At 36.2% G+C, this 21,281-nt stretch overlaps 1 protein-coding gene across 1 annotated transcript in view; it reads right to left on the bottom strand.

Moving 5' to 3' along the window:
• OTOGL (otogelin like) overlaps nucleotides 1-21,281 on the bottom strand; it is a 140,667-nt gene that overhangs the window by 55,277 nt on the left and 64,109 nt on the right. Inside the window, exons 26-31 of the mRNA XM_045464048.1 lie at nucleotides 19,919-20,053; nucleotides 14,730-14,879; nucleotides 12,400-12,519; nucleotides 9,549-9,665; nucleotides 8,284-8,440; nucleotides 7,584-7,610 (exon numbers count right to left, since the gene is read on the bottom strand). Of these exons, the coding sequence (XP_045320004.1) occupies nucleotides 7,584-7,610; nucleotides 8,284-8,440; nucleotides 9,549-9,665; nucleotides 12,400-12,519; nucleotides 14,730-14,879; nucleotides 19,919-20,053 (706 nt within the window). The remainder of the gene's footprint in view (nucleotides 1-7,583; nucleotides 7,611-8,283; nucleotides 8,441-9,548; nucleotides 9,666-12,399; nucleotides 12,520-14,729; nucleotides 14,880-19,918; nucleotides 20,054-21,281) is intronic.

Genomic DNA, 21,281 nt, shown 5'->3' with positions numbered 1-21,281 from the left:
AGCAGGTTTAAGTGGCTATGCCTTCCTCATTAAAAAGGTTTGACAAAAAAGCAGGCTCCAAATCTGCCATCATCTGGCATCTTCACTGAGGCTATAACACTGTCTCTTCTTATATTTATGACTTACTTTTACATAGCACCTCCTCTTAGACTTCTCACTGTAAATTTGGATGCTTTGTGGGCTAGAAGAGATCCATTATTACTATTAAATCAATAAATTATCATTTTGATAATACATAGTTATTTTTGCCTACCACGATGACTAAATAAATTCTTTATATTTTTATCATCCACACTTAGAGTTTGTTTCTTTATTTCTTTTTATTTTAAATGTTTATTTTTATTTTTGAGAGAGAGCACGTGTGCAAGCAGGGGAGGGGCAGAGAGAGAAGGAGACACAGAATCCAAAGCAGGCTCCACACTCTGAACCGTCAGCACAGAGCCCGACGGTGGGCTCAAAATCACAAACTGCAAGATCATGACCCGAGACATACTTGGATACTTAACTGACTGACCCACTCAGGTGCCCCTGTTTCCTGTTTCTTTTATTTCTATAACATAATGTTTGAATAATGTTTATATTTATACTTAATGGTAAAATAATGGTATATGTCTTTCATCCTTTTTGCCTAAAAAATTGGCTAACTTTACTACTTCATTCATTCATGTCATACAAAAACCATTTATTGAAGGCCTCCTAAATGCTGAGAATTTAGTTACATGCTCTTTTTATTTTACAGGAAATAAATTTTAATGCAAATACTTAGAAATTTAGATAAACTTTAGAAACTAAAGGCTTTCATTGAGTTATATATCACGAACTATTATTCTCAGACATGTTGTTCAAAAACTTTTAGTCTGAAAAGACATTCCATAGAATATTATACTAATTGTCTTTATTTAAATGTCACATACTGAGCAAGCAGCAAACACGCTGGAGAAGTAGGGGGATCCGTACTTCCCAGCGTCTCTCAAACAAAGAAGCGCTTTGGAAGTCCTTTGAAGCCAAAGGACTTTGTACCCCAAGAGTCTGGGAGGAAAAGAGACTGAGTCTACCAGGGAGAAACTGGGACAACCTGATGGACCATAGGTGGATGATTGCGAACTGGGGGAGATAAAATGGGCCACGTAGGCACAGAGGGGAGGATCCCCTTCTGCGGAGAGACGAATGGAGGAGAGAGCAGCTGGGGAAGCATAGGAGTATTATCTGGACAAGAGAAAAACCTCCAACTGGGACAAAGAGGGATCCCATCTCTAACTGCAGGGCTTTCTTTGGACTGGGGCTGGCTGCCCTGTTCTCACACCTGGGGAGTGGGGAGCCACCTCTGGGTTCAGTGGTAGGTCAGGGGCGCAGTCTGCAGCAGGAGAAACTGGTCCCCTCCCCCGAAGTGCTGTAGCACAGGACATAACCAGCCAGGACCACACATCGGGTAGCATGGAGAGGTGCTTCCCCAGTACCGGAGCGCACAGAGCGGGAGTTTAATTCCCAGCCAAGTGTCAGGGCACAGGAGTCTTGTCTGAGCCCGCGGCACAGTGAGGATGGCTTCAAAGGAGTGATCTGGGACACCAGGTTGTGAAGAAGCGACTGGGAGGGGTCGCCATTTTTCTCCCCACCACCACCACCAAGGAGGGGCTCACAGTAGAGGCGGGACCAGCCTACACCAAACCACACCCCTCTGCTCCTGGTAACTGTGTGTCTACTGGAGCAGGATAGACGCTGTGGAACCAGATGGCCCCTCCTCCAGACCAGCACTGCTGCATTGTCTGGATTAATTCTAGGACGATTCTTGATATATAGATATATTCTCCCTTCCGTTTCTCCTTCTTATCTCTTCCCTCCTTTAGGCTGGTTACTCTGGTTATTGGTTTGTTTAAACAGACATATTTAATCCATTCTCTTGATACATGTTCTACACGTTCTTCTTTCCTTTCCTTTCTCTCTCTCTCTCTCTCTCTCTGGAATAATCAAGCCATATAGCTTAGCTGTCTGGGTAACTGTATCTTTTGTTTCTTTTCCCCCGACTCCTTCCTTATTTTCCTTTCTCTCTCTCTGGATGAAGTCTTTTAGTCTCTCTGCCTAATTAATGCTTATTTTTTCTCCCCCCACCCCCACCCCTGTCATTTCTCTCTTTGTATGTGCTCTTTCACTGGCACCACCTCCACCCTGTCCTTTACTTGTAGCTGGTGTTTCTGGTTTTTTGCTTTGGAATTGTTTTACTTTTTACTTTTTAAATTTTTGTTTGTTTTATTTGTGTGTTTTTGTTTCCTGTTTGTCTGTTTTCCTTTCCAAGGCTACTTCAGGGAACAAATCAAAGCACACCTGGTAGAGGGCCCAAAACATCACTACGAGTAGGGAAATAAAATAACCAAAGTCACAACAACAGAGAGCAAGTAAACACTCTCCAAAAAACACCTCCTGAAGGGCCAGGCCCTGAAAAGTGTATGACCCCCCTTTAATATAGCAGTGCTCGCAGGTGCAGAGCACATAACAAGCTTTTAAAACTTATAAGGAACAGAAAACTAGCCAAAATGAGGAAATGGAAGAATTCTCCTCAAAAGAATTCCAGGAAGAAGTGACAGCTAAAGAATTGATCAAAACAGATGTAAGCAACATAACCGAACAAGAATTTAGAATAATAGTCATAAAATTAATTGCCGGGCTTGAAAAAAGCATAGAAGACACAGAGAATCTATTGCTGCAGAGATCAAGTGACTAAAAAATAGTCATGATGAATTAAAAAATGCTATAAATGAGGTGCAAAATAAAATGGAAGCAGCCACAGCGTGGATTGAAGATGCAGAGGGGAGAACAGGTGAATTAGAAGATAAAATTATGGAAAAAGAGGAAGCTGAGAAAAAGAGAGATAAAAAAAATCCATGATCAGGAGGGGAGAATTAGAGAACTAAGTGATTTGATCAAACAGAACATTCTCCATATCATAGGAATTCCAGAAGAAGAAGAAGAGAGAAAGGGCTTAAAGTGTACTTGAACAAATCATAGCTGAGAACTTGCCCAATCTGGGGAAGCAAACAGATGTTGAAATCCAAGAGGCACAGAGACTCCCTTCAGATATAACTTTAATCAATCTTCTGCACAACGTATCATAGTGAAACTGGCAAAATACAAGGATAAAGAGAGATTTCTGAAAGCAGCTAGGGATAAATGGGCCTTAACATGCAAAAGTAGATACATAAGGGTAGTAGCAGACCTATCTACTGAAACTTGGCAGGCCAGAAAGGAATGGCAGGAAATCTTCAATGTGATGAACAGAAAAAATACGCAGCCAAGAAACCTTTATCCAGCAAGCATGTCATTCAGAATAGAAAGAGAGATAAAGGTTTTCCCAAACAAACAAAAACTGAAGGAATTCATCACCACTAAACCAGCCCTACAAGAGATCCTAAGGGGGACTCTGTGAGTGAAATGTTGCAAGGACCACAAAGTACCAGAGACACCACTACAAGCATGAAACCTACAGATACCACAATGACTCGAAACCCGTATCTTTCAATAATAACACTGAATGTAAATGGACTAAATGCTACAATCAAAATACATAGGGTATCATAATGGATAAAAAAAAAAAAAACACTCATCTATTTGCTGTCTACAAGATACTCATTTAGACCTGAGGACACCTTCAGATGGAAAGTGAGAGGATGGAGAACTATCTATCATGCCACTGGAAGTCAAAAGAAAGCTGGCATAGCCATATTTATATCAGACAAACTGGACTTTAAACTAAAGGCTGTAACAAGAGATGAAGAAGGACATTATATAATAATTACAGGGTCTATCCATCAGGAAGAGCTAACAATAATAAATGTCTATGCAGCAAATTCAGAAGTACCCAAATATATAAAACAATCACATAAAACATAAGCAATCTTATTGATAAGAATGTGGTGATAGCAGGGGACTTTAATACTCCACTTACAACAATGGACAGAATCAATAAAGGAACAAGAGCCCTGAATGATACATTGGACCAGATGGACTTGACAGATATATTTAGAACTCTACATCCCAAAGCAGCAGAATATACCTTCTTCTCAAGTCCACATGGAATATTCTCTAAGATAGATCACATACTGGGTCATACAACAGCCCTTAATAAATATAAAAGAATGGAGATCACACCATGCACACTTTCATATCACAATGCTATGAAACTTGAAATCAACCACAGGAAAAAGTCTGGAAAGCCTCCAAAAGCATGTTCCTTAACATCCTTCTAAAGAACAAATGTGTAAACCAGGCAATTAGAAAAGAAATTTAAAAATATATGGAAACAAATGAAAATGAAAATACAACAATCCAAACCTTTTGTGTTGCAGCAAAGGCAGTCCTAAGAGGAAAATACATTGCAGTTCAGGCCTATCTCAAGAAACAAGAAAAATTCCAAATACAAAAATCTAACAGCACACCTAAAGGAACTAGAAGCAGAACAGCAAATATACCCCAAACCCAGCAGAGGAAGAGAAATAATAAAGATCAGAGAAGAAATAAACAATATAGAATCCAGAAAAAAAAAACAGTAGAGCAGATCAATGAAACCAAAAGTTTGTTTTTTTAAAAAATAAACAAAATTGATAAACTTATAGCCAGGCTTCTCAAAAAGAAAAGAGAGAGGACACAAATAGATAAACATCATGCATGAAAATGGATTTATTACAACCAATCCCTCAGAAATACAAGCAACTATCAGGGAATACTAGGAAAAATTATATGCCAACAAACTGGACAACATGGAAGAAATGGACAAATTCCTAAATACCCACACACTACCAAAACTCAAACGGGAAGAAATAGAAAATTTGAACAGACCCATAACTAGTGAAGAAATTGAATCAATTATCAAAAATCTCCCAACAAATAAGAGTCCTTGACCAGATGGCTTCCCTGGGGAATTCTACCAGACATTTAAAGCAGAGTTAATACCTATCCTTCTCAAGTTGTTCCAAAAAATACAAATGGAAGGAAAACTTCCAGACTCATTCTATGAAGCCAGCATTACTTTGATTCCCAAACCAGACAGAGATCCAGCAAAAAAAGACAACTACAGGCCAATATCCCTGATGAATATGGATGCAAAAATTCTCAACTAGATACTAGCAAATCTAATTCAACAGCACATAAAAAAAATTATTCACCATGATCAAGTAGGATTCATTCCTGGGCCACAGGGCTGGTTCAATATTCGCAAATCAATCAACATGATACATCACATTAATAAAAGAAAAGATAAGAATCATATGATCCTGTCAATAGATGCAGAAAAAGCATTTGACAAAATACAGCATCCTTTCTTAATAAAAATCCTCGAGAAAGCCGGGATAGAAGGAACGTACATAAACATCATAAAAGCCATTTATGAAAAGCCCACAGCTAATCTCCTCCTCAATGGGGAAAAACTGAGAGCTTTCCCCCTGAGATCAGGAACATGACAGGGATGTCCACTCTTACCACTGTTGTTTAACATAGTTTTGGAATTTCTAGCATCAGCAATCAGACAACAAAATGAAATAAAAGGCATCAAAATTAGCAAAGATGAAGTCAAACTTTCACTTTTTGCAGATGACATGATACGCTACATGGAAAATCCAACAGATTCCACCAAAAGTCTGCTAGAACTGATACATGAATTCAGCAAAGTCGCAAGGTATAAAATCAATGTACAGAAATTGGTTGCATTTTTAGACACCATTAATGAAGTAACAGAAAGAGAAATAAAGAAAGTGATCCCATTCATAATTGCACCAAGAACCATAAAATACCTAGGAATAACCAAAAATGTAAAAGATCTGTATGCTGAAAACTGTAGAAAGGTTATGAAGGAAATTGAAGAAGACACAAATGGAAAAACATTCCGTTCTCATGGGTTGGAAGAATAAACATTGTTAAAATGTCAATACTACCCAAAGCAATCTGCACACTCAATGCAATCCCAATCAAGATTGCATCAGCATTCTTCTCAAAGGTAAAACAAATAATCCTAAAATTTGTATGGAACCACAAAAGACACCAAGCAGCCAAAGTAATATTGAAGAAGAAAACCAAAGTGGGGGGCATCACAATGCCAGACTTTAGCCTCTGCTATAAAGCTGTAATCATCAAGAAAGTATGGTATTGGCACAAAAACAGATACATGGACCAATGCAATAGAATAGAGACCCCAGAATTGGACCAGAATATATGGCCAACTAATCTTTGACAAAGCAGGAATATCCAAAGGAAAAAAAGGACAGTCTCTTTAACAAATGGGGCTGGGAGAACTGGACAGCAACATGCAGAAGAATGAAACTAGACCACTTTCTTACACCATACACAATAAACTCAAAATGGATGAAGGACCTGAATGTGAGACAGGAAACCATCAAAACCCTAGAGGAGAAAAGCAGGAAAAAACCTCTCTGACCTCAGCCGCAGCAATTTCTTACTTGACACATCTCCAAAGGCAAGGGAATTAAAAGCAAAAATGAACCTCATCAAGATAAAAAGCTTCTGTACTGCAAAGGAAACAATCAACAAAACTAAAAGGCAACCAATGGAATGGGAAAAGATATTTGCAAATGACATATCAGACAAAGGGCTAGTATCCAAAATCTATAAAGAACTCACCAAACTCCACACCAGAAAAACAAATAGTCCAGTTAAGAAATGGGCAGAAGACATGAATAGATACTTTTCCAAAGAATACACCCAGATGGCCAACAGACACATGAAGAAATGCTCAATGTCACTCATGATCAGGGAACTACAAATCAAAACCACACTGAGATATCACCTCACGCCAGTCAGAGTGGCTAAAATGAACAAATCAGGAGACTATAGATGCTGGCAAGGATGTGGAAAAATGGGAACCCTCTTGCACTGTTGGTGGGAATGCAAACTGGTGCAGTCACTCTGGAAAACAATGTGGAGGTTCCTCAAAAAATTAAAAATAGAACTACCCTATGACCCAGCAATATCACTGCTAGGAATTTATCCAAGGGATACAGGAGTGCTGATGCATAGGGGCACGTGTACCCCAATGTTTATAGCAGCACTTTCAACAATAGCCAAATTATGGAAAGAGCCTAAATGTTCATCAACTGACGAATGGATAAATAACATGTGGTTTATATATATAATGGAATACTACTTAGCAGTGAGAAGGAGTGAAATCTGACCATTTGCAGCAATGTGGATGGAACTGGAGGGTATTATGCTAAGAGAAATAAGTCAGGCAGAGAAAGACAGATACCATATGTTTTCACTCATATGTGGATCATGAGAAACTTAACAGAAGACCATGGGGGAGGGGAAGGGGAAAAAACAAGTTACAGAGAGGGAGGGAGGCAAACCATAAGAGACTCTTAAGTACTGAGAACAAACTGAGGGTTGACGGGGGGGGGGGGGGGGGGGGGGGAGGGGGGTGGTGAGGGAGAGGGGAAAGTGGGTGATGGGCATTGAGGAGGACACTTGCTGGGATGAGCACTGGGTGTTGTATGGAAACCAATTTGACAATAGATTATATTTTTTTAAAGAGGGAGAATAGCAAACAGAAAAAATAAATAAATAAATAAATAAATATCACATACCTTCATTATAATATTCACAGTCAAGTGCTAAAACATAAAAGAATAAATATTAAACTGTATAAGAATCTGACCACTTATCTGAATGCATGCAAAATATGGTTATATGTTTATCAGTGACCAATTGAAAGAACACAGAATGATATCATTATTTGGGAACTTCCTCTAAGCAAAGAGAATTCTTTAAGAGTGATGTGTTGTCATTAATCAGATTTTATAAGTTATTTTATAGGCAGGCAAATATATCTGCCTATTTAGAAATTTCAACTGAAAGTGTTAAAATCTTAAGCATTCTTTCGATGACTTAACCATCTACACAAGTAAATCAAAAGTTTAAAAATGTGAATCTGAAAGCAAATTCAAATGCCTTTTAAAAAATACATTTCTGATAATCAGAAAGTGAAATTTCACAGCCATAAGGGGAATGCAGTCATAAACGATTTGAGGATGGTGTATAATTTATAGTTCAAACGTTAAAGTGACAATAGTCAGACACAGAAGGGAAAATTTGACCTCAATTTTTATTTTTATAAATCCTTTATAGATATACTACAGTTTATCTGCACTGTCAAAGGAATATAAAACTTAGTTGTCTTAAAGAAATCCTATTTCTATGCATTCCATGGTATTTGTTCGATGATAAGATGGTTAATCTCTTTATGAGATTCTCACCTGATGCTGATGTTCTAAGTAGGGTACTCACAACAAACAGTGGATGACCTCCAGTGAACAGATACCCCTTCCTGACAACATTTGTATGCATATGCTGCTACGCTTGTGCATAAACATTCACAGTCCCCACCGAGATTACAGTTACATGTGTCTTCATGGCAATTTTTGGCAAAAGAAGTGACATCAATCTGAAAATGGAATGGAAAATGAGTTAATTTCAATAAGTACTGACAATAACTGATTAAAATTCAACCTTCTAAAAGAAAACTAACTGGTCGGTTCAAAATTTGGCATTATCAGCCTAATACTGCCACCTAGAGTTCTCAATATCTCAAAACTTTTTATGGACCAAAGGAGAAAGGAATTTATTAGGCAAATGTAGGATCAAAAAACTAGCAAAACAGGTAATAGGGTTAACAAAAAACAGAATTTCAGCACCTGCAATCTAGTAACATTTTTATATTTTGTAGAAGCTCGCTGTTTCATTATTGGCATGTTCTCATAGTATTAAAAGAATATTCTATTACCAATTGCACTTTTACTGATTTTTATGAATACTTTATTTTTTTTTAACTTTATTGGGGTCTAAAATTATTATGTTGGGAAGGCATTCAGAAATTTAAATTTCTGGGGTGCCTGAGTCAGTTAAGCATCTGACTCTTGATCTCAGCTCAGGTCATGGTCTCACAGTTCGTGAGTTTGAGCCCCACATTGGCTGTCCACTGATGGCATGGAGCCTGTCTGGGATTCTGTCTCTTCTCTCTGCTTGTGCGTGCATACACATGCATGCACATGCTCGCTCTCTCGCTCTCTCAAAATAAATAAACTTAAAAAAAAAGAAATTTAAATTTCTGAATAAATCACACTCCATCTTGGTATGCTTTTAAGACCATTTTAAAATGTGCCACTACTAATACTTTTAAACAATACATTGGATTGAGGAGAAGAACACCCATGAAATGAAGCAATGCACTGAAGAAAAACATTTATGGCTTTGATGTATCATTCCTGACTTTGAGGATATATGTCAAAATGTTCTATAAACTAGAACAGAGTGCTACAAATATTACGTATAAATGTATGCTGTTACATAAGACGGATTGAGAAGGAAAGTAAGTCAACTGGATACATCTCTTCTACAGAAAAACAAACTACCAAATCTGTCTTCTTAACAATGGTTAGGTAGTACACCTGAAGAGCCAATAGTTAGCTAACTTGCTTGTCCCATTCATCTCAAATAGCATAGATATGGCAGTACCCGTTTAAATGTGAAAGTTTAGTAAAGTATTTAGTTACCACATTGCGACACGGAGCAAAAACATCGCTGTACAAAATGGAGCATTCTTTCTTGGCATAAGGAAATTTGTTTTGATGTGCCTCACAGGGTTTAAATAACTCACTTGGGGTTTCACACTGTTGAAGAAAAAAAAAGGGAGAAGAGAAAGTTTCCCAGGGGGGACTTCTGAAGCCGAAACCAGAGTAAACCATTCTGACTCCATCCACTACAATCACATCTACTGTATTCTCATTCTTTTAGACAGGTTTTACCTAAAGCATCTGTAGTCAGCCAACTCAATGTTAATAGTGTATATTATTTTTTTTAAAACAACTAAGCATACTGTTAAAATTATGGCGATATTAGAGAGTAAACAGTTTTTGAATTTGTTTCAAATGTGGTCATTAAAAAACTGCATGAGCAAATGATTCTCTTTCTTTTTCCAGTTTCAGCTGTCTCATTTCTGTCACAGCCGTTCTCTGAGAAGTTGTACAGGCACAAGTGTCTACAGGCTCACCTCCCACATACTCAGAAATGTTCTCTGCCTCTTCTAATCCACCTCCCTGAAACCACCTTGGAAATGTCATCAATTGTCTCTTCATGAGAGTTGCCTAAATATAATGGCCATGTTTTGGTGTTCATCTCACTTAACCTTTTGCTACCTCTGACTCTGTATATTACTTCACCCTTTTTAAACATTTCTCCTCATTTGTTCCTTGTGACACCATTTTCTTCTGGGTTTCCTCCTAATTCATTGGCTGCTACCCCCCATTCTTCTACCCCTTCCGTCTATACAAAGCTTGATCCTCAAACCTGGTTTTCCCCACTCTATACACTTCTCATGGCTTCAACAACCTGTATACTCTAGTAAGTGTCAAATCTGTATTTCCACCCAAATCTCTTTCTTGAATCTCAAAACTGGAAATCTCCACATAAATTTCTCTATTGCTTCTCTTTAGTGCATCCTAACCTATACTTACCTTTGCACCTCTGTCCTGTACCCACTGTTCTCCACCATCTACTCTCCTCAGTGAAGAGTGCCAGCATCCACCCAGTAAGCCAGCAAGATAGAAGACTTCCTTGAATCCTCCAGATTCATCATTCCTAAATACAATCTTTTAGCAGATGCTAATGATTTTAATCTTTAATGCCTCATAGGTTTGTGTCGTTTTCTAAATCTTCTCTGACTTAACACAACTAGCTGGATTAAAGAACCTCCCAACTAGTTTTAGGTAGATCCTAGGACTATCTTGCCACTCTATACTCTGCATCCTAGCCATTGCCTACTTCAGACCCTCCAGAACTGCCATACACAACCTCTTGAAATCCAATTAGGCACCAGTGTTCCTGACACCTTTTAATGGGCTGCTCTCTCCTTTCCTGCTATGCTGTTACCCATCACCTTCACTTTTGTAGCTACCATAAGGCTTGCAGGATTCAGCCCAATGCCACCTTCTTCAGGAACTTTCCTTTGACCATAATGAAGTCCAAGCCATTCACCTCTATCAAAGCACCTACCTATCTCATATGTTCATTGTTAATTTTTCTACCTCAACTACCAAACTAGACTCGAAATTTCTAATGACAGAGGCTTTGTTTTAATCATTTTATGGGTTCAAAGAATCTGGAAAATATGAAGTGCTAAATAGAACTTACCAAATGAAAAAACTTTTTCTTATTTTTATTTTTGGATTAGGTATGAATAAGAATATACATTATAGTGAGTCTAAAATTCTTTGATCCAAATATTTAGGTATTATTATAAATTGTTTATACCTTAATTCATTTTGAAAGAACAAATGTAAGGTATTTCCTTCAAAAACTTCTAAATGCCACAAGATATATGAGAGCCATAATAAAAAGGATTTGGTATCTCTCCATAGAGTAGGAAGTTCATATATTAAATAAAAGGCTTGTACTTTTCAGCTTAGACCACAATGAAATATGCTGCTTAAATTTTACTGAATTAGGTGAATGTTTTATCTGAGGCCCCTCTTATGTTTTTAAAGAAATTTAGATATATTAGGTAAATTGGGTAAAGTGGTAAAGCAATTAATCAAATAGTAACCAATCAGAAAACTGTAGTTGTGGATACCGCTCTTAGCCAGAAAGAAAAATAGGCTAAAAAGAGAAAGTAGAAGAAAAGAATGACACCAATTTTCAATTTGACTCTGTTTTCGGAGTTAATTCAGCATTTCTCAAAGTGTGACCCATAAGACACTATTTCCTTCAGAACTAATACATAAAAACATAGGTTCTGTGTCAATAAGTTGGAAAATGCTTCAAATTCATCCCTCCCTTAGAAGGACATCCTTCAAAAAAGGAATATGTCTAACTTAAGACATATCTTCTTCAAGAAATCCTTCAAAAAAGAAATATGTCTAACTTAATTTATTCAAATTGCTCCCAAATGTAGTTGACCACAAATCCACTCCCTACCCATTCCCACCCCACACACAGCCATGTCTGGAGAACAAATGGTAAGAAATTCTGCCTTCATTTATCCATTGCTTTGAGTTGACAAAAGTTACATTATTAGAAATATAAATACCTTGATAAAGCATTTTGCTTTATGGAAGGAAAAGTATAAGATTAAAAGACGTGAATTTGAATGTCACCTCTGCTTCTTTCTGAGCATATATTAGTCAGGTCATTTAACTTTCCTGAGCTTCAATTTCTTCATCTATAATATAGAGGCAATGCCCTTAACATTACAAGACTGTCACAAGAATTACATGAGAAAGTAAATGTGAAAGTAAGTTGTCAGCTATGACATAAAATAGTATTATCTAAATAAATATTCCTATGAGAATAAAATGATAAATATACCAAAATATTTTTTAAGTTCTGTAATACATATATTCTACTTACCTGCCCCAATGCCCAACTATCTCCAAATACCTGGGCATTTCTCACTTCTAAGTTATTGGATGTGGTCATATCATTTGAAGTACATTTGTCGAAGTTTCCACATAATCCTGATAGTTTGTTCTAAAGTGAAAGAAAATTATCATGAAATATGAAATATTCTATATTCACTTCAACATTTAAAGGCTCAGTCACTAAAAATTTTTAAAGATTTAAAATTGACATTTTAAGAATTTCCACACATATAAATATGTTTCAAGATGGTGTAATTTCATATTTACTTAATTGTATTTATTTTAAAATTCTTATAACGTTTTACCATCCCCCAAATTTTATCTACCCACTCTTACCATTGTCTTAGCATTGATACAATAATGTAAGTAACTTGGAAAAGTATAATATAGACACTACAATATATGTGTATATGCATATGTATTTTGTATATATTCATATACATACAAATTTTTAATATGAAAGTCCCACCTGATAAGCTTAAGATTTTGTAACACTGTAAATGTTGAAACAATAAAAATAATACATTGTTCATTAGATCATTCTTTGAAAAGCCAAAACTTTCAAAACATAACGTCTAAAGAAAAAAGTTAACTTTAATATCCATGTATCATGCCACCATGAGACACAATAAATAAAAACCACATTTTACTTCATATTCGTAAAGGTTGTTATAGGTTATGAAATGGTTACGGAAAGTGCCATATGAATTATTCACATCAACATTACTCACTGCATTTTCTCAAAAAAAATGTGAAACACTTTACTTAGAAGAGGGAGATAAATCAAAAGTACAGAGAAGAATGATCTTCCTAAAACAATGGAAATCCTCCTTAAAACATTGAAACTGAATGTTCTCTTCATGTATTGGTGAATGGAATGCAGCCCTTAGTAGATGATGAAGAAGGCTGCCCATGTCTCCAGCAAAGATGACAATAACCTTGGGATTGCACCTGTCATGACCATTGCTTACCATGGTGCCTCAGCTCTCAGAAGCCACAATAACTATCCAAAGACAATGGCCACTTCCACCATTGGCCACCCAACAATGTGAGGCAGCAGCGAAGGGGGAGATGTAGAAGAATAATTGGTTAATTCACTTCCAAAAGTAGGGAAGAGAGGATACATAATTAAAGTGGCAGAGGAATATGGTTGAAGAAAGCATGGCGATGACTAAATTATTTCATCTTCATCAAAGAAATGCAAGAAGCCAGCAAACACCTAGTAACAGATTTATGGGCTTTATCTCACTTGAGGTTGAAAGAAAATGGCTTGACAATACACAATCATATCTTCAACTTACAACATATTAAAATCTTAAAACATATGTATCCTTTCCATAATTTTATAAGAATACATTGTTACTATCCCAGTTTTTCCCTAACTTGCCACAGATTAGATCCATGAGTCTCAATTTCAATTTCAGATAAACTGGATTTCTAAAAATGTATCAGTGTTTCAAAAACAACTTTAATATATGAGTTTAAAATATTTAATAGGATTGAAAATATTTAAAATAATAGACATATTTAATAATACTTATAAATCATTTAACAGAAAACAATATTAATACAATTTAGAATATAAATTGGCAAAAATTCTAAACAGCGCAGATTGGATCTTCAACCATGAATGAATAAAACAAACTAGTACATCCATACAATGGAATACTACTCAACAGTATAAAGGAACAAACTATTAATTCATTTAACAGTATAGATGAATCTTAAACATATTTTGCCAAGTCAAAGGAGCCAGACCCAACAGGTCGCATAAAGAGAAAACTGTAGACATGAAAAATAGATCAACAAGAGTTAACAATAATGGGGCAAATAATGGAATAGATTTGGGAGTTGATAGGTCTGTTCTGTATACAACTCTGGTGATAGATACACACTGCCATGCATTTGTTAAAGCCCATAGAACTCTAGACCATAATATTTTTAAAATAAATTTCCAAAAAAAAAAAACCAAACCCAGAATGTGGAGGAAAAGATGGAATGCAGAATGTAATAAAATGAATCTAACTACATTGCAAACACATCATATAACCACTCCAAAAGGGATGGAAAGAAAGAAACTGACCTAAGTAACTTTGGAAAACTGTTACTCTAAGGTTAAAATTAAAAAGAACTGCACACAGCACTGTACTCCAGTTGGTACAGTTTTTCTTCACTGGGTTACAAGTTAGTAATTCTGAACATACAACTTGTTTCCTAAAGAAAATATCAATTATTTTATTTTCTTAAAACATTGAAAGGTATATGTAATTTCATTTCTCACATTTCATTTGGATTGATCTACCAAACAGGTTGACCTACCTTCCACTGGGGTCCAACTTTGATATGTATGGTTGTCTTTTTATCCCAAAGAAGAGTGATATCATTCTCTGGAAAGTATACTACTATGTAGTACCCTGCCTTCCAAAGCTGGTATGTAGGGTTATTTTCCAGAAAAAAACCTGATCGTTTCTTTAAAAAGGGAAAAGAAAGAAAAAAAAAAATGAATTCCTTGTTCCCTAACCAAAATGTAAACATTAATTAAGTTAATATCCACCAATAAGTGTCTAGGTACTAGTATTTTTGCTTGGCCCGTCTTGTCTGAATTCTGCAGTAAAACACAAAACAAATGCATAAAACAGGAAATACATAAATTGGTAATGAGACACAAGACGATAGAGGGGCTTAACATGGATAAACAAGCGAAGGCGAGAAGATATTTCTGTGATAGAAAAGAATATAAACAAAGGCACAGACATAGAGTACATTAAGGGGATATATCTTCTGACTCAGAAATTCTTTGCTAATGATGAATAAATATGATTGAGTACTAAAAATGTATGATGTTACTTGCAGAATTCAAAAACAAAAACACAAAGTGTGTGTATACTCTCTCTATATATAAAACATATGTACAGATAGATTTATAGACAGATATATCTATAGATAGACATATGTATCAATATATAGAAAGATCTATCTATATCTATCTATCCATCTATATTCATATCTAGAGAGAGAGAGAAAGGGGAGGTGAATTTCCATTAAGGGACTTAGAAAGCTTTCTTGCAAGGAGTGGGATATGAATGGATTTGCAAGAAGCCCTACATAGGAAGGTACACAGAGCTGGAAATGAGAATGGAGAAGAAATCATTCCGAGCAAAAGTAATCACTTGAATAGAGACTTGGGGTAAGAAAGTTCAAGATTTGTTCAGGACTGAGGAGAGCACCAAAAGTCTAGAGCATGGATTCCATAACAAGCATAGTCTGAGGCCCTTTTGCAGCCAAGTTATCCGTAGAGTCAAGGGTTGCTATTCTTTGTGCAAAATGCATTCAATAAAAGTTTCCGAATAGGAAAGTGACAGACCGTGTTTCTATTAAAAGAAAATAACTTGTGTGCTATAAATAATAACATTAGAGAGAAACTAGAGATGGAACCCATTGGGAAAATTTAGAGTACCTTTAGCCTAAAGTACAAATATGCAACTTTTCCTTAGGAGCAGGTGCTATACCCTATAAAATTTACATTAAATCTGACATTCCAGTTAACTCATATAATAACTTTAATAATACATGGTTAAATCAAAGTAAGTAAAGCAAATTTAGTCAGAAGCAAAATAAAAATTGTGAAGTGGATATGGAATTCTTTGATTATTTTTCTCCCCCAAAAAATAACAAATGCATAGTTTGGAAATACTATACTATAGATGACATTTTGGAAACATCCCTTAGGGCAAATTAAGTAAACTTAGTCATCTCTACAAAGAGTTTTCAGTCATCTAGACCAAGGTCAAACTTAAAAGTACTCAGTATATTATATACAATAGTATATATATTGTGTAACCACATATATGGCTAATGGACTCTACCTAACCTCCTTCCTTCTACTCCAAGGGCCAAGTTGAAGTTCTGGGGCAGGGCCCTGGGTGCCTGTGAGCGTCTGCACTCAACCTGGGAGTATCCTTGTCTCTGAGTGACCAAGGCCTTAAAAATAAAGGGGGAAAAAAAACATGACAGGTCAAGAGAGAGTGCGAAACAAAGGGAGAGGGAAAACTTCCTGTTTTGAACAAGGCGCATCACATTTTCACTTCTAAAGAAGCCCATAATATGTGCAGCCTGTCCTGCCCCCGAGTCACTCTCTGCCACAGAACCTATTTTTATTGTTGTGATTACATTTTCAGTACCCTTCTATTATATGCTTTGTCTTTGGCTTTGCTATCTGTCTTCTCCCTCACCTGAATGTTAGCTCCTTGGAAGATGTACCAGATCAATGTGTGATTTATATATTTTTAAAACCTTCTTGCACTGGCCTGTTCACAGGTCTCATCTTCCAGCCTGATCAGCAGCAATTAAAGCAAGTAAGTGCAATATTTGTGGCTAATAGCTCTTTTCAATCCGTAAAACACTTTTTTTGTGTGTTTTCCTATTAAAGTTCCCTTGAACTGGTTGACAAATCTTCAGAACATAAAAATAATTTTTGGGTAAGACAGCTTATTATTAGACTTCCTTCAGGTTGGTTTTGCATCAGTTTTCTGATGTGAAAGATAACTTTTCTATTTGCCTGTAGAGCTAAAAAAAAAAAAATCCTTCATTTTTACTAAACAGGATGCTTTACCACAAGAAACACAGTTCTCTTTGGTCTAAAGGAGATACTGTACTCCTTTCTGTTCAGATTAGGAAGCGAGGATATTGCTCATTGGAAGAGGGAGGGTGTTATGAATTACCCAAAATAGAAACGTCCACTTTAGATGAGAATTATAGCATTTTCAACAAATTCTAGTGATTTTAGAAAGATAAGTTATAAATGTGGAGAATTAACACATTTAAAGGGCAGCTTAAATACATTTATAAAACAGTTATATCTTATATATTTGACAAAACAAAATTGGGCATTTATTGAAAGAGCAACAGTTTTTTTTCCTTCACCTAGATGAGCAATCCATCTGCCATAAAATAATGGTACTTATTTTTACTTCTAATGCTCAGGAAAAAATGTTAATGGGGGATTTGTTAGTGGGGGAAACCATTTTTATGACGTTCCTTTATCTTACTTCATAATTCACACCTCATATGGAGATGCATACAGGTGAGCACTGGAAGTTGAAAGCTATACTGAACTGTAATTACCGCTTCAAAAATGTGTCAAACTGTCCCTACAAGAACAGTTACTATTTTCTCTTCAGTTTTTTCTTTAAAAAAAAACAATTTTTGTTCTTAGAACCTTTACCTATAAATGGATAACCAGCTGATAGCTATACCAAACTGCAGCAATTATGTCCAAAATATAACAACATGATATAGAGACTCTGTTTGTTTTGCCAAAAGCTTGATTGCTGCCTGGTTGGTCTCAACATTTCTGATTGAAGTATAAACTATGATCTAAAGTACTTGTTCTCAAACTTTAGTGTCAAGAAGAATTGGGGGTACTATTAAAAATAATTGATTTTCATCTTCAACCTCAGCCTTTCTAATTACTAAGGTGGGGACCAGAAACCAGCTTTTATAATAGATATTCCAGGTGATTTTAATGCATATTTACAGACCAAACTTTGAGAAACTCTGTTCTAAAATCTCAGAGAGGCCACTTTTTAAAAGGCCATATATCAGGGGTGCCTAGGTGGTTCAGTCAGTTAAACACTAGATTCTTGGTTTCAGCTCAGGTCATGATCTTATGGTTCTTGAGTTTAAGCCCTTTGTTGGGCTCTGTGCTGACAGCACAGAGCCTGCTTGGGATTCTCATTCTCTCTCTCTCTCTCTCTCTCTCTCTCTCTCTCTGCTCCTCCCCTACTCTCTCTCTCTCTCTTTCTCTCTCTCTCTCTCTGCCTCTCTCAAAATAAATAAATACACTTAAAAAAAAAGTCATATGTCAGATCATGTCCTTTCTCAATGCCAAAATTTCTTACTTGTAAAACAATTTCAAATATCTTACACCATTTAAGAGCCTCTGTGGTTTGGAACAAGCCTCCTATCTACTGCCCTTGTTCCCATGTCCCCTGCTTTAAAGTCAGCCTGGAGACTCCTCCCTGAATCTCTTTGCCATACTGTCCCTCCACTATCCCTGTATACTTCAACCAAACTAAACCACTCACAATTCTCCAAACAAATCATTGTATCTTTCAACTCTGTTCCTTTCAACATGACCATTCTTCTGTATTGACTGCCTTTCTATTCTCCCTTTTCACCTGCCTAATACCTACTCATCCTTTAAGACTCAGTTCAAATCATTTCATCCAAAGCATATCTTCTGAGCTCTCAACAATAAGGAGGGTGAAGGAGAAGAGGAAAGCCATTTCTTGAAATCCATTATCTCATTTAATCCTTGTATGAACTTAAGAGGTAGATTCTCTAATCATCCCAAATTTACAATTGAGATAGCTGCAGCTTGAAGAGGTTAAGTAAGCTTGGTCAAAGTGACACAACTAGCAAGTGAAAAAAAACAGGGATTCTAAATCACTACTGACTGACTCCAAAGTCCACACTCTTAACAACTACCCTAAACATCCAAGGTTGGCTTCTTCTCAGGGATTCCCAGACTGTCCTATACACTCTTGCACATTACACTGAACATTCTTGTTTACGTGAATGTCTCCCTTGCCTGAGTATAATTCTTTAAAGGCAAGCACAGTGTCTTTTCACTGTTCTAGTCCCAATAATTAATACATATTTTGGTATATAGTAAAATGTATGAATGAATGAATGAAATGTATTCATTCTTTCAAATTGGGCAGGCTCCAAGAATACCGGAATAAGGGAAACCATGGCCCCTACTTCTCACAGAACTCGTAGACAAATGGAAAAGACAGACAACCACACAAATAATTTCACTAAAGTGTGACTTGTGTCCCAACAAAGTGCTTGAAGGTATGAAGAAGAACTCCCTGAAGGAGTTAAGATGAGACCTACCATAGAAGAGTAAGTGAAAGAAAAGGCTGATCCAGGTGGGAGCAATGACTTTCATGAAGAACCAGAGGTGAGAGAAAGAATTGATCATTTAAGAACTAATAAGAGCTCCAACTTCTGGAATATGAGCTCGAAGCAGAAAGTGATGAGACATGAGGCAGGAGAGGTGACTGACCATGGTCAGATTGGTGAGATCGTATAAGGGAATGGGAAGTCATTTGAAAGTTGTGAGGCTCTACAGTGACAGGAGATTAGATTCCCATTTTAGAAAGAAGCCACTCTGGCTGCAGTGTGGCAGGATAAGAGAAAAACTAAGACAGGAAGCCGAGAGTCTATTGTGGAGGGTTGTAGTACTCCAGATAATTGGTGATGGTTGCTGGGGCCAGAATCGTCACCATGGAGATGAAGAAAAGAGGAAAGAATTGGAATATAGAGAAGTGGAGTGTAAATGAAAAAGACAAGTATGATTTACTGAAGTCACATAACAACAAAGAAAAGAAAATTGAAATCGAGTAATCACTTACAGAGAAAAGTACCCCAAATCGTTTCTATTTTGTTTTCAGTATTCTCGGGACAAGTTAAAATGATCCTAAAAGAAATAATTTACTAACCTCTTTGTAAGGAGCGTCATTCAGATAAATTTCAGTGTCCCCAACTGAAATCAAAACACTTTTAGAACAAACAATATCGTTGTCAAAGCATTTCTTGTTCTGGGCAATGACAGATATATCTGAATCATCTGCACTCTGAAAGGTTAAAAATAATGCATTAATATGAGTATATACTATATATAATTTTTGGTTATCTTTTATTAAAAATTTTTAAAGACCAAGATTAACAATGGATTGTACTGAAATCAAAATACATCTTATTTCTAAGATAAAAATCATTTTGATCTAATAATGTAAAAAAGTTTATGCAAATAAACCAAGATAGCTCAATCTTTAAACATTTATCTCTACTATCTTCCATTAAAGTTTTGTTTTGGCAAAATTTTTTTTTCTATTTTACTATTATAGATCAAATTTATCAACCAGTTTCTGTTTCTTTTTTTTCTTTTTTTCTTTGTTTTTAAATATGAAATTTATTGTCAAATTGGTTTCCATACAACACCCAGTGCTCATCCCAACAGGTGCCCTCCTCAATGCCCATCACCCACCTCCCGTCCCTCCTACCCCCCATCAACCCTCAGTTTATTCTCAGTTTTTAAGAGTCTCTTATGGTTTGGCTCTCTCCCTCTTTTTTTTTTCTTCCCCTCCCCCACGGTCTTCTGTTAAGTTTCTCGGGATCCACATAAGAGTGAAAACATATGGTATCTGTCTTTCTCTGTATGACTTATTTCACTTAGCATAACAGTTTCCTTTTAATATATACCTAAGACATGTCAGAGAAATTTTAAAAGAAATGTTTTCATTTGAGGCAACATCTTTTGTTATATTTTTAAAAACTTTTCTGGCTAAATAATTTGCCTACAGGTTAAAATGGAAATAGATACAAAACTTTGGTACTGTTAGTAAATACAATAATGTGTATCATTTGAGGGCTTCCTTTGAACATTACACATGTTATATTTAATTATTTCTTTGATGTTTAATTCTTAAGATAATTTTTAAATTATCTCCACTTTACAGATTAGAAAGTGAAGTTAAAAAGGGTTAATGGATTGTCCAAGGTCACTTGGCTGAATAAAAGCAGAGACAGCTCAAAATCCTAATTTTTAAAATGCTACTTTTATAGAGAAATTAGGAATGGTCTAGCAATGACTGAGCAGAAAAATCAACTGTAAATTGTAGGGAGTCCTTAGTTTTGGAGAATGGTATTTAGCCCATACACTCTGAACTTCCTCACCTCCATCTCACCTCCTCCTTCCTTCAGCCACTCCCAACTGTATCCACTAAGAACACATTCTCTAGAATCAGGGTTTCTTGTTTGGTATGTTTCCTGGATGGGCTTGTATAGCTCTACAGACCCTAG

The sequence above is a fragment of the Leopardus geoffroyi genome, chromosome B4 (assembly GCF_018350155.1).
Source record: "Leopardus geoffroyi isolate Oge1 chromosome B4, O.geoffroyi_Oge1_pat1.0, whole genome shotgun sequence".
NCBI classification, from domain to species: domain Eukaryota; kingdom Metazoa; phylum Chordata; class Mammalia; order Carnivora; family Felidae; genus Leopardus; species Leopardus geoffroyi.
This window is presented reverse-complemented; position numbering and strand designations above follow the sequence as displayed.